At 40.7% G+C, this 25,778-nt stretch overlaps 1 protein-coding gene across 1 annotated transcript; it reads right to left on the bottom strand.

Moving 5' to 3' along the window:
- Positions 1 to 3,810: 3,810 nt before the first annotated feature.
- On the bottom strand, positions 3,811 to 22,152 carry LOC118109811 (ceramide kinase). Its single transcript, XM_035157209.2, has 13 exons — positions 21,775 to 22,152; positions 17,317 to 17,457; positions 16,525 to 16,647; positions 16,193 to 16,318; positions 16,043 to 16,109; positions 14,514 to 14,659; positions 12,310 to 12,384; positions 11,151 to 11,303; positions 10,201 to 10,306; positions 9,563 to 9,642; positions 8,577 to 8,782; positions 7,896 to 8,116; positions 3,811 to 7,793 (listed from the first exon to the last, which is right to left on the bottom strand). Exons 1-13 carry the CDS (start codon positions 21,908 to 21,910, stop codon positions 7,706 to 7,708), a joined length of 1,668 nt encoding a protein of 555 aa, XP_035013100.1. The 5' UTR covers positions 21,911 to 22,152; the 3' UTR covers positions 3,811 to 7,705.
- Positions 22,153 to 25,778: the final 3,626 nt, after the last annotated feature.

The raw sequence follows: 25,778 nt of genomic DNA on the forward strand, positions 1-25,778 counted from the left end.
GTCTTCAATATTTCATTAAAAGATAGTGTGATGGAAATTCATCTTGAGATTTGAAATAATGAAATTCTCAGACTGGAGTTGCCTTTGAGTCTTTATAATAGTAAGCTCTGCAGAGGTTACACAACAAGCACGGGTGCTGAAAGAGAAGAAGTCAGGTTAGAGCAATAGGACAACATATCATGATCACACAAGTCTGTGGATGGAAGCGGAGAAGACGGAGGATCCACACCAATGTGGGGTTCATTTTCTCATCCTCATGTACATCAGCACCAGAGGCAGGACTTTTGTCGATGCAAGACCTGTGCCTTCACAGCACTTTGCAAGTTTAGTTTTGAGTGTGCCGTTCTCTTGTTCCACAGCTCCACCACTGGCTGGATGATATGCACAGTGTGTTCGCACATCCATAGTTAGATGAGAACCGAGTTGTTTGACAGCTTCGTTTACGAAGTGTCTGCCATTGTCACTGGAAATTCTGCTAGGAATTCCCCATCGTGGAATAATGTCTCTTAACAATGCAAAATGGCAGACAGAAGATCTGTGATGAGACCGTGGTGTGCTATCTTTTTACCAGAAGATGTGAGGAAGTTTCTGTGTTGCCAAAGGGCGCCAAAATCATGAGTTACACCGAACGCATATCTGGAGTCAGTGTAGACTGTGAGTGTTTTACCAGTAGCCAATTTGCATGCTTCCATGAGTGCGATGAGCTCTGCTGCCTGTGCTGAGAGGTGATGAGGAAGAGAACTCGAGAGGAGAACTTCGTTATCTGAACAAACAGAAAAACCAACACAGTTAGTAACAGAGACAGGGTCACGTGAGGCGGACCCATCGACATACAGAATCAAGTCAGAGTTAGAAAGAGGTTCGTCAGAGAGGTCAGGTCGTGGGGAACACTGGACTTGAAGTTCAGCCACACAGTTGTGTTCTTCCCCGTCATCCGGAAGCGGAAGAAGTGTGGCTGGGTTCAAAGTTGAACAGCGTTTCACTGTGATGTTGGGCATGTCAAGAAGAACAGTGTGATACCTCAACCAGTGAGCAGCAGAGAGATGTGAGGTCTTCTGTTCTGTAAGAATGAGAGACACAGCATGAGGAACAAGGAGTGTCAAGTCAGAGTAACCTACTATGTCTCGTGAGGCAAGGACAGTTTTTTCACAGGCGGCCACTGCACGCAAACAACGTGGAAGGCCAGCTGCCACCGGATGAAGTTTGGCGGAGAAGTAGGCGACAGGGCGATATTTGTCACCATGAGACTGAAGGAGGACAGAAGTCATGCAGCGGTCTCTCTCATCCACAGCCTGAACAAAAGGTTTGTCAGGGTTAGGGAGAGCAAGAGTGGGAGATTGCTGCAGCGTCTTCTTCAGTGTGACAAATGCCTTGTCTGCCTCTGGAGTCCAAACGACACGTTCGTGAGGAGTGAGTGATTTGCCATGGTACAGAGCACCTAAAGGGGCTTCAAGAAGAGCAAAGTCAGGAATGAACGTTCTACGATGAATGACATGAGTTGTTTCTTCGTCAAGGGTTTAGGCATGTTAACAATAGCTTCTACTCTCTTATCAGACAGGGATTTGCCATCCTGTTCGTGACGCCAAGTTTGTGATGGAAATTCATCTTGAGATTTGAAATAATGAAATTCTCAGACTGGAGTTGCCTTTGAGTCTTTATAATAGTAAGCTCTGCAGAGGTTACACAACAAGCACGGGTGCTCAAAATGGAACTGGCCGCAAGTTCACAAAAGCCAGAACTTATACAAAGAGGCGTTTCATAAAACATAATATGAAAAAAGACATGAAAGACATGAGATCATCTGTGTCTGTCCGTCCGCTGTAGCAGTTGGAAGAAAAACATCACCAAATAAGGGCATGCACCCTGTTGATCAAGGTCATAGCAGTGAGACATCGCCAAATAAGGGTTCCATCCTGTCAGGTAGACAGTATCACACCAGTTAGACACCTGGTCAGGGGGATTTCCAATACCTTAGACACTGGTCAGTTGAATTTTCCACTACACTAGTTATGTACATTTCAAACACTGCGGGTAAATTTGACCTGTTGGCAGTTCTAGTGTGAAGAGACTCCCCTGGACAGATCCTGCTCAGGGACCAGATCAGACCTGCAGATGGGTGTCACGGTCCGCGCTATCTCCTTTTGTACCCCAGGTATCGACCCTCCAACAGACCAGATTTTATTGTTTTGAGTATTTACAGTGTCAACATGCTCAGTTTGGAGTCAGATTTTCCAGCCGCTGCGTCAGTTTGTTCTCTTCCTGAAATTTTAATGTTATCTGACTTCCTTAATAAGCTGTAATCAGTGCAGAGTACTGATCCTCACATTTGTATTGTTTTATGACTGTCCTTTGTGCTCTTGTTTGCTCCATCACTGACCTAAAAGCTTTGGCTTAGATTCATTCTTAACTGATAGTGCATGAACAAGGGGGTGATGCTGGACACCATGACCAGTTCTGTGTGGAGTGACAACGAGACTGAATAAAAAGTTCAAGGAACATCATACTCGACGAGAACTGCACATGTCGGAAAGCAGGAGGAAGCCCCTCCCTGACACCTTGCTGTGGTTGGGAGTTGTATTAGTGTGTATACCTTTCCCAGACTGACTATCTGACCCTCTCACTCACTTCGCAGCCTGATTGGTCAGCTGTACTCAGGGAAGAGAGGATCGTGAATGGATTACTGATGGATTACTAAACAGGCCCAGGCTCAGGGGCCTGAGAGGTCAGGGGGTTCTCTGGACCAGAGCTTCTGTATGAAGTGACAGGATTTATCTAGTGATAAGTTTGCTTATTGCTTCTCTCTACAATCAGTGGATTTACTTGTTAGTGATTAGAATGTACGAGAATTGCTTCCATTGGCCTGTGAGGCTCATTCTTTTCATGCGGTCTTGAGGAATTTTATGTACAAATGTATTTGTCGATAAACTGATTCGACAAATGTCATCATAATGGCCTTAACTGAGCCTCGACAGAGTGACACAAGGTATTCCTCTTGTTTCTGAATACTGTCTTCACAATAATCTAATTTTCTTATTTATTAGCTGCTAAATGTGTTAAAAACATGGAGCTTTGTGTCTGCAATAAAGTTGAAAAGTTGAATTGAATTGAGTTCAGTGACAACATTCAAACCGTCTTAATTATGTTGACCTTATGGAATCATAAAACCCGCTGTAGTGGTTTAACTAAAGAGGTGCAGCACGGTGTACAGTCAGAGCAGTTCATGATACTAATAAGCAGCCTATCGTGCCAGCTGCTAACTGGGATGAAAGCAAGTCAAAAAATGTAAGGAAAAAGAAAACGGTTTTCAAATGTTTTTGTTCTTTTAGCATCATATTGGAATTTCCAGTTCATCCAACTTTGAACTGACCAGTTGGTAAATGTTGGTCACTGATTCTTGAGAAGTGGGACAAAACAGGATCCAATATAAAAAAATAAAATCAAACCTTAAAGGGATAGTTTACAGAAAAATAAAAATTCAATCATTATCTACTCACCACTATGCCGGTGGAGGGGTGGGTGAAGTGTTTGAGTCCACAAAACTCTTCTGAAGAAGTTGTCACCAATTACTTCAATTGTGTTGGATTTGGCTGCTACACTGTTTACCCCTGAAACAGTGGGCTCAAACACTTCACCCACCCCTCCATTGGCATAGATGTGAGTAGATAATGATATAATTTTTCATTTTGGGTAAACTATCCCTTTAAACCATTACATTTGCAGGATTTTTGTATTTTAGCTTCAACTCAGGGTCATTCAGTTTGATTTAACCACCTTGGCTAGAGAATAAACACAAACATGGCTTACAATCAGTTACGAGACTTGAATTTATTTTTGATAAGTTGACAGCGCTTTCTCCCCTTTTAAACAACTTTTTATTGAATGAAATTAATAACTACTAGACGAAAATGCTAGCAGGGAGGTAGCCATTAGCTTGCAAGATACAACAGTTCACTTGCGAGACCTCGCCACGTAACCTAGCATGTAGCACAGCATATTTCTTAGAGGCGCAAAAAGGAATTTCATTACGCCATTTTCTGTTGTGTCTGAGCCTTTTGGTCTCCAGGTATAATTTGTAAATGCAACATTAGCTAGTAGCAAGCCAGCTAAATATTCTGGCTGAACAGTAACATACATTAGCTACTGTCTATTGAGCTAGATAAGTGGGATATTATGGCTGACTATGGGCCGACATGTTCCCGGCTAAATAGCATGTTAGCTGTACTGTAATCACCAGCTACAGTATGCCACGTGTTTAGCACTGTGACCTTCAAGCACCAACATTTTCATGAAAACATGAAAATGAATGTACCTCTATTCACGCCAAATCAGAGATTAATTCTATGATACTACTGTAACACAAACTTGTTTTATTAATCATTTCAGCAGGCTAAATATGAAGAAGATATTCAATCTTTTCCTGATAAAAACGTCACCTCAGTCATGCATCTTCAGGTAGCACACAAGTGGTAAGTTTTAACATCTAGAGTGATTGTTCATCCGAACACAGAATTGAAAAGATGAATCAACATAAGAGAAAGAGCTGAGCTACAGGTCTTCACAGGTCCAGGCTCTAACTGAGACTTCAGTCTGGCTCATCATGTCTGTGAGGGCATTGTGTTATTGTTGTAGTGGAGCATCATGCTGCTGCCAATGCTGGTGTTTACTCTGTTGGCATTTTTGATCAGGTATAATCATCCTTGCCTCTATTTAAGACCAGTTTTGACTGTCCTGAAGCTTTTTGGATCAGGTCTGTTCCTAAGTAAAAATAATATTGTTTTTCCACGGGTCTGCTTTGTACTGGGTCCAACATATTGAGCCTGTGAAGACCTGTAGACAACTGTTACAGACAAACAGCTACATCACCGAACCCTAGCTGGTATTTGGTCAGATTAAAATCAGGACAAAGCTAAAACGTGATTGATCAGAGTTTTGAAAAGCACCGTGAGCTGCTACAGGTCCTCTCCTCCGTCAGTTTGAGTCCAGCTCAACATCAGCAGGCAGGAAAAAAGACTGCTGTTCAACAAATGAACAACTAACAGAAATACAAAGAAACAGCTTCTACTCAGCAAGTCCAGTGCAGATACCCAACATCCAGTCTGATTTGTCCTCAAAGTTTAAACTATTTTACAAAACAAAGATCCAGATATATCAAATAGAAACCATCATATTAATTCCAAAAAAACATAATTTATATTTTTGAATGATTCATCATTGTGAACCTAATACAATAAAATGTGTAACCTTCATTTGGATTGACTCATTTATAAACAAGCAGTTTCCTTTTTGGAGTGTGGACCACATGACCAAAAGTATATTGACTGATCCCTTACATAGGTTGCAAATGTCTATTGCATGCAAGTAATTTAAATCAGATTGTTATATTTGAATAATTTAATTGTAAAGTTGTGATGCAGTTCACATAAAAAATATCAGAACAAAACCCCAGAAATTGAGAACCACTGCTTTAGTTTTCTTTTGGTCTATTTCTTGGTTTGGGCCCTTAAGTTCAGATGAAGGGAAATCTACAGCACACCAATATATTCTAAGCAAGACGAGTGTTCTTCCAACTTTTTGTCAATTTAGTTTTTCCAATTCCCTGTTTCGCCTGAATACTTCTGTTTCTTGGTTTAATGCCAGTTGGCAGACCAGCTTACAGCTACATTACTGCCACCTACTGGACTGGAGTGGGGATCAAAAGATTGGCATTCAGAATAGAAAACTCATGCACAAGACAGAATTTATAGGAAAATAATTGTCCCAGTTTGGTGTGGAAGAACTTGACTGGTCTATAAGCCCTGAACACATACAGTACATTTGGGATGCAGCTATGGATTGATACATTTGGCCATGTAGTGTAGGAACATCACACAAAGCAAATACATTGTTTTTGAAAAAGGAGGTAAAATTGCTCTGAAGCAATTTGTTTGCAAAAACATATTTGTCTTGTTTGTTGAATCATTACTCCTGATTCTTGGAAGGTTCATGTGATTATCTTGAGGTTTTATGAAGAAAAAAATGAACCCACTGACCAGTTCAGAATTAAAGCTACAGCTACAATTTCAGCTCATTTCAAAGACTATGAAGATTATCTGCACAGTTTGTTTGGTGTTAAAGCAGGAAACTTTCACGATGACGTGTTGTCGTGTTTGCACCAACTGACTGAAGTGATTTGCATATCAAGCAAAACGATTGAAAACATTCATGTGTGCGCTGTACAGCATCCTCAGCCACAACCAGCTTGACTGACTACTTTTGTTTTGATGAAAGTTACACTTTCCCAAATTTTCTTTTTCTACACTATTGGTAATTCATAAATGTAAAAATACAACTTGATAGCTACAACTGGGCTCAGATCGTTTCCTGAGAAATGATGGAAACACAAACACAACACTAATGGATGTGTTTTTGAAATCAAATGTAACAGAAACCTTCACACAGCTGAAAAACTGACAGTGACTGTTAGAGAAAAATAAATCACATGTCAGAATTACTTTTCCCTTCGAGTACTGACCATGTGCATGGGTTCTACTTTGTGAATCAACCCTTGACCTATAGGGATAATTTGACCCTGGGAATGACTGGCAGGTGTCTGGCATCCTTCAAACATGTTACAGATAATTCCAAATTCAGGAATTGGTTTTGGTTGAAAAATGATTGAAACTATTTAAAAGTGCAAATAAGATGACGTTTCTAACCCAGTTGTATGGCAGAAGAGTTGCAGTCAAGACCACTGACTCACAAGTTGAGTCAGAGACAAGTCAGAGTCGAGTACGAGTCGAAACACACTCAAGGCAGAGACACATCTGAGATGATAAAAAAACAGATCACAATCAAGACGAGACTACAGCACCAAAAAAGACAAATCTAGAAATGAATGAACAGGCAATTTAAGTCAAGCTCAAGACAAGTCCAAGTCAAAAAGGTTCAGAGTCAAGTCCAAATAGGGGTCAAGTCCAAGTCAAGATTGCAGTTACAATTGAGAGTAACTGGTAGTCAAGATTAAGACATGTCAAAGACAAAACAATCATAGGTACAAGGTGAATCGGAGATAACAGAAAATAACTTTTTAGATGGAGATGTTACTTCAGTTCTACAACAATGCAGAGAATTTGTCCTGGACAAGTCAAAGCTACGTCCAAACAAGTTGAAGTCAGAGTCAAAGACCCTTACATCTACCAGACATCCTCCTCAACACAAAAGACTGTTACTGGTCAGACGGAGACGAATCAGAGTCAAAACACCAGTGACACCAAGAAAAGTCAGAGTCCACAAAACTCAACACAAGTCCTGATACAAAAAGTGACAAGATCAAGACAAGTCAGAGTTAAAGCGCCCACAAGATTGAGGTGTCAGACACCCAGCAACCACTCAGCTGTCACAACAAGACACCAACAGTGTCGCCCACAACTAATCCAAACTCTAAGGGTGAAACTTTTCTCTCCACAGGGTCTATAATTTTGTGATTGATTTCTAAACGCAGCTGCTACTTCCAAGGGGGATACATATAAAGCAGATCAGGGCGATTTAAGGAAACTCATTTTGGACATTATTAAACCCAGGAAGTTACATTGTCATACGTCATACAAAATCCTGTTGAGTCTCCTGGTGAAGGATGCGATGACGATGCCTGCAGCAGTAACATAGGCGATGGCTGGAAACAGAGAGAAGACTCCAGTGTCTGATGGGGGAAAATTGGGGTACAGGTCTATATTGCACAGGGGTTGGTGAGCTCCTCGAACACTGCCTGTTCTTCGATCCCACGTGCAAACAGCTTGATCAACTGGCAGTGCACTCTGGGGGAAAAAAGAAAGGAATACGTATCTTAAAATGAAATCCAAACTGGGCTGCAATATTTGAAAACAGCTAAGTCATAAAATCACGCAGCATTGTGGTACCTAACGTCGATCGCCGTGTGGGTCAGGATCTCGCCATCGCAGTTCCAGCTGCTGTAGGCGGGGGCACAGCTGCAAGCCGGGTGGTCTCGGCAGATCTGGCTGAAGATCTGGCGTTTGCCATGCTCTTGCAGGTCCAGCTCCAGGTCAGAGTCGCTCTGGCAGTGACGAGGCGTGAAGCGGAAACGCCGCACTCGGTGGACCTCGACAAAGGTCAAGTCAAACTGTGTGAAACGAGGGAAGGAGGAGACCATGAGGGAGATCTGGAGGAAACAGGTGCAACTATGCCAGGTGCCGTGATCTCACTCAGATTGGTGTTAGTGAGAAAACTAAGAGTCAGTCTTCCGTGGACTGTGATATTTTACTGTAGTGATTAGTTGATTGAACTTTTTTTATCACTTATCAAGCAACAAAAAAAGTTATTCACTCTTGTAACTGTGGGAATTTTCTGCTTTTCTATGTTATATTAGATAAACAATCTCGAATTTGGTCTTTTGGTCTGATGAAACAAGAAATCAAAAGTCACCACCTTGAAAGGCTGGTAAATGAAAAGACTAAAGAGCATTTTTCAATTCATTCTGACAATTTGAGGACAAACCATCGGTTAGTTGAGAAAGTAATTCACAAATTAACATAATCACTTGTAGCAGCCCAAACAGATTTATTATCTTGCTCTCAGTGTACCTGGTCATCTTTGCTGGTGTGTCGCAGAAGGTGTCTGAGAAAATCAAAGCGGGAACATTTTCGGACCAGAATGAGGTCGGTGGTGCCGTCAGCTAGGTGAGCGGCAGGTGAGAGGCCCTTGGGGCTGCGAGGACAAGCACAGCTCATACTGGCAGCATTTATAGCCAGAAACTTCCCTCGGATCATCTTCCACTCACCGTCACTCTCTGGAACAACAACCCCCCACAAAAAAGACATCTTTGACCTTTCTCACTGTTGTTGTTGTCATAATGTTGATATTCACAACACAGTTGTAAAATACAATGACCATATCATGAAACATTCAGCATCATGTAAAGTACCAGAACCCATAGTTGTTTCTTGTGCAAATGACCATGCTGTGGTATACCCCTGGGCTCACAGACCACTTTGATTTTCCAAATATATTATAAATATCTTCTGAAATGCATAAATATATGAATGAAAACCAGACAACATTTGAATTATTGATGGCTCATAACACCATACTATCCAAATAGATCACTTCGCTCCCAAAACACAGGCTCTCTTGTGGTTCCAAGAGTCTGTAAGAGCAGACTGGGAGGTAGAGCCCTCAGCTACCAGGCTCCTCTCCTGTGGAACCAGCTCCCAGTCTGGGTTCGGGAGGCAGACACCATCTCTACATTTAAGGTTAAACTTAAAACGTCCTTTTTGATAAAGTCTATAGTTAGAGCTGGATCAGGTGAGTCCTGAACCATCCCTTAGTTATGCTGCTATAGGCCTAGACTGCTGGGGGAACTCCCATCATGCACTGAGCACTTCTCCCCGTCTCTCTGTAGCCACATTCATTTATTCATTTTACTACATGTCACTAACTATTTGTCTTTTTCCTCCCATAGATACCTGTAAAGAGAGAGAAAGAAAGAGAGATCTTTCTTTCTCTCTCTCTCTTTACAGGTATCTCTGCCTTATTGTCTTACTAACATATATTTAGCTGTTAGACTCACCACTATCTGATGCTTCATCCATCTCGTGCCTCTCAGATGTTTCTGAAAGTTGCTGCCCGTTGTGCTGACAAACCTCACAGCTGGATATTCACAGACACACAGACGTAATTAAAAGAAGAAAAGAAAAACAACAATAATCAGATCAGGTAACAGGAACCTTAAATGACTTGACTTAATGCAAGTGTCATACACCTGACTCTAATCCTCAAACTGCTTAAGTGAACCATTGCTATGCAGAGCAGTTAGCTGTGCGTGAACTTGGCATCAGCTTGACTGAAGTGAACCAGAAAGGATTGGTGTCTAGATCCAACTGTTAGATTACCTGAACAGGACTAAACTGAAACATTTGATAACTTTCTCTCACAATTTTAACTGCTAAACTGAACTGTCAGCTTATCTTAACCAAACTATTTCAGTTGCTTAACTGTTACGTAAATTGACCAAACCTTGGCTGCTAAACTCGGTGATTGTCTTAACATAAACTAAACAATTGAACTGATCTGTTCACCTCTGCTAGCTAACTTGAACCAGACATAAATGACTCCAGCCGGAGTTCAAATTAAACATCAGAGAATGTTGATTATTTCGATTTTCAAACACGGTGTAACACCTGTATAGCGTCTCTCCCTAACCCTTACCCTGATAGACACCTGGCCGCGTCTCGTGGCGTTCCCATGATGCCTCTGGCAGGCAGGTAGGACACTGTTCCTTCGTAATAATGATGAGTCAGGAACATTTTCAGACCTGCAGGTGTCAACATCATACCAGTCCATTACAAAAATAAATATGATTGAGGATGATTCAGTATCAATATTATTCTTTGTAACTACGCTGTCTGTTCATACAAAAAGAAACAATCTCACTCTCTCTTACATACAGACACAATGCATTTATTGCTGTCCTGTCCTGTAGCAATTCTGTTTTTGTCATTTGTGAGGTTCAGGATGAAATCAGGTGCTCAGTGCCTAAACATGACAACATAACTTTGAAGTGAAGTTCTGATATTGATTCTGGAGAACAGCCCTACATGCACTATAAAGTTTATTTTCAAAATGAATTTCAAATGGCCATGTGTACAGTAAATGCTGCTCCAACACTGTTTGGAGCTTTTAAGGACTGAGAGAAAGAACTGAACAATCAGGACTAAGAAGAAATACCTGCCCTGTATGTTTTTCAGCAAAAGAAAATCATGTTTTTAATTAGAGATAACAATGTGTAATTAGAAGAATCATAATTGCATGGCTAATAAGTATTAGCTACACAACTGAAGATATGTCCCTAACATCCGCTGGTGGTCACTAACATCCAACTAACATCCCCTGGTGGTAGGCAATAATTAGTGCGGCAGAACGTACATTACGTATTCTCCATCTTGTCCTATGTTCAAAAAGGGAAAGTGTTTAGTTTAAAAAGGCATAGAGGTAATGATGTCTGATCTACTGAGCGGGCCATATGGCTTTCATAGTACTGCCATACAAACCAGTAGCCAGTCAGATTTACCTTCAGCCTCAGCGTTACACTGTTAAGTGTTGGGCATGTGAAGAGGTTGAGGGGAAATCTGTTTGTACAGAGCTTGTTGTGTGTCTACCTGATAAGTCATATCTGGCCGGCCCCATCCATCTCTTCCTCTCACTGTCAGTTAGCAAGTCACCATAGAAACCGTATCCCAGCAGGGAGACGGAGTATCGCAGGAATGTGTTGTTGTGGTGAACCGAGCATACGTCCATGGGCTGAGAGTCTCCTGTACACACAACACGTAAGCAAACACACAATCAACAAATCAACCTGGAATTATATATATTTTTTTAAACTAGTCCTGCAAGCAGCTACACCGGAGCCCCCTCAGAACCGCACCGGCACTGACCCAGAACAATGTGGGCTCTAAGGCCTTCAGATAGTGCAGCAAGTGTAACGTTCAGAGCATGTTCTCTGAAATAACACTAGATGGCAGCGTCGGACGATTTTCAGAACATTTTAAACATTTTATAAATGACCGTATTGAAGGGCAAACTGATATGCTCCAAAAAACAAAAAAAAACTTCTGAAAACAGAAGAAGAAAACATTTATAGCATCTTGATATAGAATCTGCACCAACTCTGTCATGTTTAAAATAGGATGTAATTTGGATAACCTGTGGGTGAGATAATTAGGTAATGACATATTATCATATTATAAATAAAGACCAATATTAAATCAATACTAAGCTTTTTGTATCTTCATAATCAATTGGTATTTTTTACTATTAATTAGTATTTTAACAGTTTTACCAAAGCAGTGTCACTTCTCACATTGGAGAACCAGAAGGATCATTGACTGTTTTACTTGATAGACTACTTGAGTATTTGTTCCACTTTAAATACAAGTTGTGCAAATTAGTAAAAGCTATTTGCGAGGAACATGTCGATACATAGCATTTCAATGTGCAATCGTAGCAAAATATTTATCAAAAGCGTTCACATATTGTTTATCTGTGTGTTTATTACAGGGGGTAGCAATTCTAGAGTTACAGATATATCAACAACAACAAAAAATCGGCGAATTGATAATTTATCTTCTATCAAGATAAAATGATGAATTAGAGCAAAACGTTCTTGTTCTTATTTTTACCTCATTTTTTTTGTGCTAAGTTTCATCACTGCAGGACAATCCTCTGAGCTTTAACCCCCACATTAGTTTTGTGTGCACCCTGTTAAATAACCTGTGTGGTGCAGAATTGATTCATGCTACAGTTGATGTTGTCACTGACCCACTATGATGTGCAGAGCAGAGGTCACGGGGTCGTTGGTGCCCACAGTGGCGAAGCAGATACAGTCCGTTGAACCTGGAACAAACAGAGGAAACAATGAAGATGATGATAACAGAATACAGAGCAAACAACACTGCACTGTTATGGTGCCCCGGCCAGACCTGGACAATGATCAACTCTTCTTCATGTATTGATAACTGAGTTCGAAAGATTAGATCCGTCATTTTTTTTAAGCTGTTTTAAGCTTAATCGCTGTTTTTCCAACATAAGCCCAAACCTGCAAACGTGCAGTTTATTGGCACTTTGCTCGATCAGGAGTTTTACCAACATAACACTTGCAAATATAATGAGAGAATGTGTGAATAATTATGATCTTTGATGAGAACAGCAGGTTATTGAGGAATCATTATGATCTGTGGATAACTCAAAGTCTATGACGCAGTATTTGGGTCACTTACAGTGATACAAATCTGAGTCGTATATCTACAAGAATAAGTTGTAATATGACAAGAGTAAAGTTTTAAAATTACTAGAATAAAGTAGTTATATTAGACTAAATGTGGAGCATCTTGTTGAATTACACTATACTATAAGTTTCACAAATAGTAAAATACTTAATCTTTCTCACATGAGCACCAAATTAAAAATAACGCAAGAAACTGTCTATTCCAAAGAAAGAACCACACAGACTTGGAGGAAATTGCCTCTTTTGTAAAGAATGACGTTGGTCATCAAAATTTTGGACCCAGAAGAACTCTTTTCTTAAAATGTCTCGTAAAATTACGACTTTGTTCCTCTAATATTTTCACCTTTTTATAATCTTGTTTAATTACAACTTTCTTCCCGTAATATTAAAACAATAATCTTGAAATCTCAGAATTTACTTTTCTTTATATGTTCTTAATTTCTAAGAATTTAATCACACAATTAAAAAACTGTAAAATAATAATTCAAATTCTGAGATACTGTGAGCAAAAAGTCAGATGATTTTGTCATTCGTCTGTCTGTTGAAATACATGTATACATTGATGCTTTTTAAGAGTTTCATTTTCACAGATGTCTCATGATGATCTCTGAAGTCTCTTGCACATCTATAAAAAGAGACTTGTACACATTAACCTATTGATCCGATAGATACCTCATATGACCTTTGATCAGTACGAAAACTCTCCTCATTCTGCCTTCAAGTGCAAGAGGGTCTCATCCAGGGTTATAAAACTGAGCTTTTAATGTGCATTTTACGCAACAACACAACTGCAGCACCAAGCCACACTCACTCACTCACTCTCACTCACTCACACACTCACACACTCACACACTCACACACAGAGACATGAGGCCACAATCACAGCCTGCATTTATATCCCGGTAACAGAGAATCAAGCTCTCTGATTGGCTATTTAAATCATATCAGTGTTCAAACATGGTAAAGGCCAACTGGAGACTGTCTATTCATCTGTAAGTACACAGAGCATGTATTATTAATGGCGCCATCTTTATTTATATTTGATGTGGAGACAGGCTGAGTAAAGTGATGTGGGGCTGTGACACATTTATGTCTGTAAACCACAGAGATTTTTTTTAAACCGTTAACTATTTATATTTTCACTCATTTACATCAGCGTACGTACATCAGCCTTTCACAGTAAAAAGCAGAAAAAGAGTTTAAATAAATACGTGAATGAGCAGTTTTTGAAGTTTTGACATTTTTATACTGTCTTTGTGTGTATAAACAGTGAAACACTATTATTACATCTGTTTAACTTGACTTGATTTGTGCAACTTTACATGTTGACAAAATGAGGAGTCGGAGACCCTGTTCAGACCTGGTATTAACATCCATCCTGAGTGATTCGATCTCTAGTGGTCAGCGCTAAGTTGAGGTCTGAATGCACCCTCATAGCGGAGCTGCACAAAACTCGTCCAACATAACAGCAGAGAAAGTCATAAAAAAAAGACCAAAACTAACTTACAGAGGGCTAAACTGCAGGTGACCATCGCAACACAGATGATGCTACAGGTTACGCCATTTCACTCAGAGACCACAGGAGCACCCTCCGTGCACCAAACACCTCTACAACTCCCTCAAGGACCTTTCAACTCTTCATCCTCTTATTGCTCTTATACTACGACTAAAGGTGGCGTCTGAACAGAAGGATGGGGACTGTATTTTATTCCAATCAAACGTATCATTTGTTTCTGACCTGCAGGAATGATTCCGATGCGAAGTGAGCAGGGAAGCAGCGCCTCATCCGCACAGTTTGGATCTACGCCACCGTCGATCTGCGTCCTCAAGATCAGCCCGTGGGTGATCTCGCTGAACATGCCGTCCCCTCCAACGCACACCACACTGAGCCAGGGTCAGAGTAAAATGTTAGGAGATTAAAAAAGTGAAACAAAAATTATTATCAGTGTAAAATGCAATTCCATTAAAGGGTGAAAAATCATTTCTGTGAGTAATCAGACTTTAAAGTGTATAGATTTGGCAGTAAAACAGCAGCCAGAGGGATGTGTTCTCTGTGGGGCTTTTATTATGCATTTCACAAGAGAGCTCAACAGCCTGGTTCAAATCTTATTCATTTTCTGAATTGAGATTTTGATTATCAGCCACAATATTTTCATCCAAGGTAGATTTACCACAAACTACAAGACTGACACATTTTTATATGCTGCTGTAGAAGCCACACGTTCATATATATCAACTGCACTTTAAGAAAATGTTCTGTATGTCAAGGAGAAGTACTACACTGCCCACAATTCTCAGGTGTAACAGTGACGTCTCTGATTGGTGGAGCTCACTGTTGCCATGGAAATGTTTAACGTAACCATTCAAATCATGTCAGCTAAAGTCGGATGGTTCAGCATTACATCACATTTACCACAGAGTAATCATTATTTCTATTTCTAACATGCTGCAGTTTTTTTTATGGGATGCATAGCTCCTTCACTCTCAAAGTAATTATGTTCACAGTCTCGTACCTTTACCTTTTTTCCATTTACCGATGTTGTTTTTTGCTCCGAATCAAATGTTTTATGTTCTTGATTCATCTCGTAGCTGTTTTAAAACTCTTTAAGTCTTTAAATGTCATTGGAGAATTAATGGGAAATTTACTTATACAACCACAGCCATTCTAAAAGTGGGCGGGCACTGTTACGCTCTATTGCTTCGTGTTCTGTGATAAAATGGCAGGGTTCACAATGTTTTTAAGAAACATTTTCATGGAGGGGGCTGGTGTGTCAGACAGGGATTACACTGCTCCACTAACATGTTCCTCAATATGGAAGTCTCCTCTAAAACCTTTGTTACTCTTTAACTCTACAAATGTAATAATTTACACTTCCTGGTTGTCCGGTTACATTTCAACAGTGACATTATTGGACTTTGTACGATTTATATTCGCAAATATTGTAAATGGCCCTGTCTTCACAAACCTGACATAGTTTGGGGAGAAATCAAATAACTCGATGGGGAGTTCAGAGCATTTAAAAACATTAGCATTGACTTTACTATTTCTTCTTCTATAATATACATATATTGTATTTTTTAATTTAGGCAAAGCACTTTGCAAACTGTTTTGAAAAGGTCTATACAAATAGAAGGTATAATTACATTCTCTCTGCTTTAACTAAAGAACAATTACTTAACAGGTTTAAGGTTTTCCAGGATACATGGGAATCCTAATTTATATTTTGAACTGTGTTTTGTGTAGGAACTAAGCTGCAGGACACTCACCCATCATACTTCTTCAGCTCCGCCTCTGTCCTCAGGTGATCCCTCGCATGATTGGCGTACTCTGTCACTATAGCAACCAACAAACAGATACAACATGTTAAGATGTAGAATCCCTGACCCAGGAAGTCGTAGAGGAAATGCAGGACTTACCGATGACATCCGTGGAGACGCCGGCCTCAGCAAACAGCGGGACGACCTTCTGCTCATAGATGCGTTTGCCCTGTCGCTTCCCCCCATAAGGGTTGATGTAGACCAGCAGGTGTTTGGGTCTGGTGGCTGTAAACAACAACTACGTTACTGACAGTTTCTAGGAACAATCATGTGTGTGTTACTGCACATTCACACATACGGATACAAAGAGATTGGGCGGAAAACCTCAATTTACTCTCTTTTCTTTACAGATTTCTGAATCCGTATGTGTGATCGAACTTTTAGTCGGTGTGTGTTAGTCAGTGTGCGTTACTGTTGATGTAGTGTCGTACTGATAGAGGCGAGCTGCTCTCTGATGCTGCTGACCCAGCGTTGACACAGTGCCCCATCTGAACACGTGAAGGTGACCTCAGCGCACCGCCAGCGGTGCTGCTGACACCTCTCCACATATAACACTGGAAGCCAAAAAGCACACACACAAAAAAGTCAAAACCAAACATCACAATGTTACAATAATATGGATATTTTGCAGAATTGATGCTGCCTCTTTCAGTCCGTACTCAGAAAGTACTAAGAGCCACAGAGTGAACAAACAGCAGCTTTGTTTGGTCTATTTACAGACGTTTTTTTCCAGACTGAGTGTCTAGGTTTGTTTCAAGAAGCTTTTTCAGCTGAGTTCAATGTGTTTCCATGTCTGTCTATTGTGCTTCATGACGGGTCCACATGTTCTTTGTGTTGCGAACACGTGAACACGGTATGTTTAACGTGATGCATTTACAAGTGTTTTTCCAGATATTTCCACTGTGTTAAAGGATTTCTAAGTGTGTTTCCAGGTACGATATGATGCTTCCACATATTTACAGGTGTGTTTCCGGATTTGCTGAATGTGTCACCATGTTTACTTATTGTGATTTTCAGGAGAGTTACCAAGTGCGATTCCAGATATGTTTAATGTTTCTACATGGGTTTCCAGATGTGTTAACTGTAATTCCAGATGTGTTCTCAGTGTTTTAATGTGTTTAATATGTCTCTAATTGAGTTTAATGCGTGTCCAGATGAGTTCAATGTGTTTCCAGGTGTGCATATGTTTCCTGATGTGTTAGTATGTTTCCAGATGTGTTTACCTGTGAAGGTCTGCCTGCAGTCCTTTCCGTCTCTCTCTTTGATCTTCCTCCAGCTGCCATCGTCTCTTCGTCTGCTGCTGTTTTCCTCCTCTTCCTCTCTGACAGAGATGATCTCTGACACTGACACACTGTGATGTACAGCTGAACAACACACACACACACACACACACACACACACACACACACACACACACACACACACACACACACACACACACACACACACACACACACACACACACACACACACACACACACACACACACACACACACACACACACACACACACGCACACACACACACACACTTTGTTAACATTATAATCCTGCAGCTGCCTCTTGTGCATCAGATTTCAGAGCTTCTTGGCAGGGAATGAATACTTCTTGGCAGGGAATGAATACATCAGACAGCAGATTAACTTTCGGGTTTGAAGTCATTGAGACCAAAACAAAATCACATGGTCACTGTGATGCAGAAGGTTCAAAGCCATGAAAGACATGAACTGAAATAATTGATCTATAACCAAATGAGAAGTGGACTGAGTGATTGTTTTGAAGATTACAGCTTAACGTAGGGAAATCAGAAGATCACTACCACAGCTGCTCCTGTTAGTTACTTAACTGCGTCACTTCCTTACATTAGTAGTGAGATTTGTGTTGCCAACTACAGATTCCTTGAAATTGATGATGATAATTACATATGATTACAATGCAAATATAAAAGCCTTGCTGTGTTTCAAAAGAAGCTCTATTATTCTCCTCACAATCACTCAACTCAAACATGTTGCTGTGAATCCTCAGGCCACATTGACATTACAAATGTACATCATACTCCAGGTGTTGATGACACCTTCAGTTCCATGTCGGGCATCTGACTCCTGTATCTGTATCATATGTTCACAGATGCATTGGTGTCTTACATAAGACGTGGGAGGGAACCCGATCAACTTTCTGGAGTGAAATCCTGCTCCTGTTTCCACAGAGACGACCAGAGGGAAACTAAAACACGTGAGACGGAACAAGGAAATGTGACCTGCGCTGCGATGACATTTGCATTCAATCAGCATTTACTCTCGGTTCAAATGACCCTGCAGTGGACACAGGTTTTTAAATCGGCTCCAGCACCGATCGGCAGTGACATCCAGGTGAACGCGCTAATTTGGCAGCGAGGTGAGAGTGCGCCTCAGTTTTCGGTGTGTTATAATGTCGAACATGACACACCAGGGGAATAAAAACCGAACGACAAACTCCTTCTCTGGCAATGGGACATGAATCAAACACCCTTTTAGAGGATTTACCTGCGTTTAAAAAAAACGTGCGTATACCTGCTCATTTTGGTGTAAAAAGCACTGACGTTGAAATTGGCCAGTCTTACGAATGTCTGGGAATTTCTCAAATAAACTCAAGATGTTTGTGATGTTATATTACAATAAAGCATGTGTGTCTAGTTGTACAGTCGACCATCGTGTCTGTGCTCGACTACAGAGATATCCTTCATTCACATGTTGTTCCTTCTGCTTTAAAACAACTTGACGGCATTGATACTTGCGCTTGTGTACTATGATTAATATGCATGATCACATGATCCTCTGCACTACTGAACACTGACTATATATAAAGACGGACAACATGCCTCCACTTCCTCCCACTGCACATACATGAGGCTAAAAGTGGAGCCACAATATCGAGGTACCACCGACACACAGCTAGTCCTGAGTCAGTCTAAGCTGTCAATCATGTATTCTCAGCCCATTTTTCAATAGAATCAAATAAATTAAAACCAGACTTTTTTGAAAAAAACACTTGACCATATATCAGTCAGCCACCAGGGGGCGATCAATCAGTTTGGGCTTCAGTTTTGTGAAGCTGTATAGTCGATGAAAACACAAAGTTATGTATGCGGATGATGAACAGCTGGACTGTGATGAGCTGCAACACTGAGTCGGACAGAAGAAGCTTCAAGCTGCTGACAACCAACACTGCACTGAGTTTCCTGCAGCAACAGTCTGGTTCATGTCAACACAAGGGTGGCTGTGGCTCAGGAGATAGAGTGGGACAAGCGGGTCATCCACTAACCAGAAGGTCGGCAGTTTGAACCCCATCGCCCCCGGGATTCTGAAACCCAAAGCGCCCCTGAGTGATGTGTGGTAGAGAAAGTGCTGCACATAGATGCACTGCATAAATGTGGATGGCAAACTTTACTGTAAAGTGCTTTGAGTGATCATCAAGACTAGGAAAGCGCTACATAAATACAATTTAAAACTTTACGACTTCAAAGATGATCGACTGCATCAGTAAATATATTGCTTATTGAAAAACTCATTAGGTAAGCCTACAACAAGACTGTCGGGATAAAAAAAGGGAGAGAGAGAAGTAAACTACAACTCCCAGGTGCATATCACAGTAAGAATCATGGAAACATCCGATCCAATAGCTTCACAAAAGCTATCAAAACACACAGCAGTATAGGGTCAATGTCTGATTCTGGATCAGTTTAGGATGAATTCAGCTGCAGGTCACAGTGAAATCATAACAGCCAGGGTCTCATTTGAAATTAAAACCTTGTTGCTCTGCTGTTTTGAATATTCATATAGCAAGTGTATCCTGCCACAGCTCAACTGTGTGACTGAGGACTGAGACACAGCAGCAGACAGATGGATGCTTTCATAAAAATAAAAAAGATGGAGGGACGACCAATACTCAGGACAGGTGCAAAACCAGACTATTTCACCATTTCAAAATTTAACATGAGGCACTTTCTGTAATTCACCTAAAAGGTTAAAACAGGTGATGATATTGATTTGTGGCCGAGCCCTATTTTCGACCATATCAATAATTATTGAAATATAAAAAAAAATTGCATTGATCTAATCTAAGTCAGATTTATTTGACCTTTTGTTGTTTATCAAGTGTCATTTTCTGCAAACAAAGAGTTTAAAACCACAACCTTCACTAAGGAGTAAATATGAGTCTTAAAACTTAAATACCAGGAGAAAAAATAATGTCACTTTTATTATAATAATTATCGATATCGACTGATAGGAATATTTTCATCTTGATATGATTTTGGGCCATCTCGTCCAGCCCTAACCTGTTCTCTTCAACCTGTTCTCTTCAACCTGCTGTCCTACTCACTTCCCTGTTCGTACTCAATTTGACGTGTTGTTTTTGACTCCTGCTGATTAGGTAAGTAATTGTTTTCCTGCATCAGGGCACAAGATTGTGGAAGTTTGTATTAAGTTTCAGTTCAGTTTCAGAATTGTTATGGCCCCATTAGATAATATTTGCATTTTCACAGACAATTGTGCGATAAATCCAGTCAGCTTTCAGCAGAAGTTGAACCCCAGTTTCCTGAGTGAAAGTCCTGTTTTCTTCTCATTTACCCTCCACATCTTGTTCACTTATAGTACTTTGTCGAGATATATATATATATACACAAATATTTACAAGTCAAAAACTTCAGAACTACAGCTCCTATAATTTGGGGGCTTCAGGGATGTAAACAGGACTTTCTGTTTCTTTTGTTTGTTTAATTCTGTTAAAAAAAACTGTGACAACTAAAAAATGAATGATTCCCAGGCAAATTCTGCAGTCAAAAGTCTTTTTGCTATGATTTCCAACCAGATCTATGAATGTTTATTCATATACAATAATATCCTCAGAAAGTGGAAGTCACACTGAATGTAAAAAACGTGTGTTTCATGTCTCGGTGTTAAGATTCTACTGCATCATAATGAGAATTTCTGAATGAAATTCACCTTGTACTCCCCCTGTCATTTGATTGTTGTCATTTGTGGAAAAGAATGTTTGTTCAGAGATTGTCACGAGAATCTATGTAATAACATGGTGTGAATTCTAAACAAACACAGAGGTGCCCCACAAAACAACCAAAAGTAACATCCACAAGGTGACAGAATTAGTTAAAATCATTAGTGGGTGCTGGTCTCAGATTTATCAGATTAGAGTGGATGGATTAACCATTAATATAAAAAGTATTTGATCTTCCTTACAACTGTCTCCCTAAACCACACGGTTTTCACTAGTATTTCTGCTACAGTCCACAGCAGGAACAATATTCAGCACATTTCTAGATGAAATGTGAGACTCTGTGATACATGCTGAAGGGGAAGTGAATGTGATTCTTCTCTACACTTCTCTATAAAATGAATCAGGGTTGGTTTGTGTGCCTGCAGGCTTACTCTGACCTCCACAGATCGAGTGTCACACTGGATGTAAGGACTTGTGTCATGTCATGTCTCACTTATTGTCCCAGGTCAGACCGCAACATGCCCCTCTGTCCTGTCCACTAATGTGTATTATCTTTATGTCCAACATGTCCCTCTGTCTCCTCTCTGCCCTTTGTTTACCACGCAGGATGTAGCGGTGCGTTCACGACAGAGGGGATAGAGACACACACACACGCAGCGGACAGACATGTTATCTTTATCCGGGTCTTACAGGGTCTGAACGGGTGGTACACCGGGCTGGAGATCCGTCTCTTCCAGGTGAGCAGGGACCGGCTCAGACTCACATCGTACGCGGCGTTTCTGACGCGGAGCTCGGACAGCAGCAGCAGCCTGCGCGGCCTCTCCATCTGCGTCTGTCCGTCCTGCCTCGTCCTTCAGCCGGCTGGGGAGGCAGCAGCAGCCCGGGGGAGGGTTACCTCTGGCCGGACATGTCCTGTGCTGTGTGTCCGGACTGAAAGGCTCCAAATGGGGGATAAGCAGGAGCCTCTTCCTCGCAGCGGTGACCTCTGAGGAGAGAGTCCGTGTAGCGGAGCTCAGCTCGGGACGTTTTTTTCTGACAGATAGCGGTTTCTTACCGGATGTAGGAGGGGCCACGTGGCGCGTTCAGGCGCTGCCAGAAAACTCGGATTACTTTTACCGGAGTTGTAACTATTCTCATCTCATCCACGATGCTTCATCGGTTCTAACTGACTGGATGGAATATTCTGTTATGTAAAGGGACATTTCCCCCATTATCTACTCAGTTTCACGGGTAAACAAACAACCAAATCCAATACAATTTAAGTTACTGGTGAGCACTTAATGAAGGAATGACTGATGGCTGCCGTATCAACCCACCATGCCCCTGCTCTCGGTGCGCACGGGGTATTTCCGTGCTGAAGCAGAGACGAGAGTCAGACGTTTGCGACCGACTCTTGGAAAAGTTGGCTTCCAGCAGTTGTTAGTCAGTGAAGGTTCATGTGTTTCGGGGGCGTAGCTTGAACGAGAGGGTCGAAGGGGGGGATTGGAATGTATCGGTTGCATTTTTTCAAAGCTTAGCCTGCTCTTTTCCAGGATTATCAACCCTGGGTTTAAGCTTTTGCACACTGCAAATCTAACTCAGCCAAATGGCAGTGGCATCAACGGCCCTGGTAACAACCCCAATGAGGGTGAATGTGTGGATGTGACTTGGGATCTGAGTATTTCTTTCACCACTGTTAACGAGAAAAGTGGCTTCTCAGCTAACGTGCGTTATTCTTTTACAATAAACTATATCACCAGTTTCAGGTAAGATATCTGTACTTGATACTGATATGTTTTTTTTTCACAGTGTTTCTGAAAGGAAATATGTTTTAGCCATATAAAATGTGCATTTTGACCACACAGCTGGAATATTTTTGTTGACAGGTTCAGTTGATTTATATAAACTGTCAGAATAATCATCAGTATGAAATGTTTGCATCTTTCCCTCTTTGTACTCATTTCACAATCACACATGACAACATAACGTATTGCAAAAATGATTCACCCCACTCTTCAAGCACTAGTAGGCATCAGAAATATGTTGCATCTGACCTGACTAACCTCGTGATCAGGGGAAGGACCTGATCACATTAAGTGCAAAAACATGCAGCAGTTTTTAAAAAGGTCCCTTTTTAAATAATCACCAATGGTCGACTATACTGTATTCATAATAATGTGAAATACCAACAGGGTTTAATCGCAGCACTCTGACTAAAGTGGAAGCACAATTCATAAATGTTACTTTCACCATTTGATGATTGAGAGTTCAGTTTTGATATGAGTGTTGTTGGTCTGTTGCTCCACCACTTTTGTTATGGTCTGTTTGGTAACAGGTCACTTACATGTAGCACTTGTCGTTTGGCTTTTTTGAAGCAAATTGTACTTACTTGATTGTTGTTATTCTGGGTTTGTACCCTCACGGTTGAATGCAATTACTGTAAGTCGCTTTGGATAAAAGTGTCAGCTAAATGAAATGTAATGTAATGTTCTGACAAATATCTCAACAATTATTAGATGCATTGCCATGCAATTTTCATTATTTCTATTGATTTAAGATTCTCTCTTTCCTCTAAATCCCATCTCTACCTCCAGTGTTTTTGAACTGTGTTTGGCACTCCTTCATTCATAATGTCAATATTAAGTTGCTTTAATTTGTCGTGGTTAATTATCTATTTTGATTTGTTTTATAATACAAGTGACTTCTCCTTTCTCTGTAAAGCTCCTTCAAAATTTCAAGGGCTCAGTTTATTAATTTCTTAAAAGATGGAAACTACCGTTCTCCATCCGTCATTATCCAACACTGGAAATATATACCTGAAAAGTAAAAGCATGAATCAAAAACAACTAGCTTGTGGTACAAAGAACCAATCAGTGTTTTTTGGTTTAACTTCAGTGCATTTACTACATTTTACTTTAATGTGGAATATTACTTAAACAAAATTCTTCCTATTTATCTTTTTTAAAGAAAACCATAACATGTATGTGTCTTTTAGATGCACTGACAAACTGAAAGTTGTTCTGATCATCACTGCAGTTTTTAAAGACATTTCTGTGACAGGTTGGTTCTACATGTATATGATGTGTTGCGTTTGCTAGCGCCTCTCATTGGGAGGCTTTAACCTAAGACAGCAGGGGGCGCTGCTGCTGCACACACTGCTCTCTCTCTCGCTCTGTGTGTGTGCATGTAGATTATGCTTTAAGAATTTTCTTTGAGTGTTTCAAATCATTTGAAGTTGTTCGACCTTAGCTCAAACAGCTTGACCCTTGAACACCTGAAATCATAAATTCCCAATTTACCTGGAGCTGAAAGTCTCGTCTCAGTCTTCACTTGTGTCCCTTTTAATTAAATCCAACTATTTTTTGTGTCCAGGAGGGAGGGAACGGCTCAATGATGCCTGAGTATCCAGGTTCAGTTTGAGGGTAGCTGAATATTTTTTTATTTCAAACCTGTTATTGATGATTAGTGTGGTGTTGGTGGTAGATAATTGAAACTGGATTTTGTCTGAATAAAATTAATTTAAACTCTGACTTTCAGGAGGCTCGCTCTGTGCTGCTGCATTGTTTGAAAAGTAATTTCCTGCCTTCAAGGAGAAAAAAAAACCTCTTGACATTCGGCCTGTTTGTCTGTGCGGCCTTGTGCTCATTAAACTGGATCCCCACTTTGAATCTCTGATGAATGCTGAGCAGATTTCAAGGTGGTTTGATACAGTAGTGTTGTAATGTTGCGGGGCAGTGACAGGAAATCAACGACCTGGTCAAAAGATCAGAGCTCTCCGTCATTTAATATTGACCAGGTCGACAGACAGGTGTTCCTGACAGGTAACTGTCTCACCTGAACCTCAGATGGACTAGTTCCTTCAAAAAGTCAGCAAATACCTGAGGAGACCCGGCAGATGTCAAGCTGAACACCACAGAGTCCAGAAAACTTCAGCCAGGAAGTATTTTGCTTCATCTTATTCATTCACAAGCCAATTTCACACTTCTAATCAGATGACTGTTGGGTGTTTACAGCATCCAATCAAATGTTGCCACAATTTCAATCAACCAACCACGTCGTTGCTGTCAAACTTTAAATCTGTTCTCTGTCACTGTCAGCTCTCATTTCAGTAATTCACGGCTCACCAGATCCTCAACACTTTCTATCTTATCAACCACCACCAGTGTATAGACCCCATGGGTTTCCTTTACCATGCCACACCCCCTTTCAAACTTGATGACATCACAAGGGGTCTCAGCACCAAACTCATTTATATCACATCACTTTCATCTTTTACAGTGCATGGCAATACATTTAGTACATCTTACACTGAGGTCTGATTTACACAACACACGATCAACCTGCCAGTCACCTCATGAACCGGAACCTCTCATCACTAAACTGATCTCACATGATCATCATCCACAGGTTCCAGATCATAAAGACTTTTCTAAGCTTCACTTTGTCTCTGTAGTTTAAGTTGACAGTCAGCACATCGACCACTGCGGACATGAATTATTGCTGATTAATAGATTCTTCTGCCGAAGGGGGCACTGCAGTTGGAATAAAGTTTCAAAAGTAGGAGGCAAGGACTCAGGTATTTCCTGCTATTAATGATGTAATGGTAAAATAAAAAAAATAAAAAAAAAATACCATCACTGTGCTCTGGATGAAGACACTTATTGTAAAGACCTTGATGTTCAGGCTGACCCTGTGACCTCCAGTCTGAGGTCATC

Source organism: Hippoglossus stenolepis, chromosome 5, assembly GCF_022539355.2.
Source record: "Hippoglossus stenolepis isolate QCI-W04-F060 chromosome 5, HSTE1.2, whole genome shotgun sequence".
In the NCBI taxonomy this organism is placed as follows: domain Eukaryota; kingdom Metazoa; phylum Chordata; class Actinopteri; order Pleuronectiformes; family Pleuronectidae; genus Hippoglossus; species Hippoglossus stenolepis.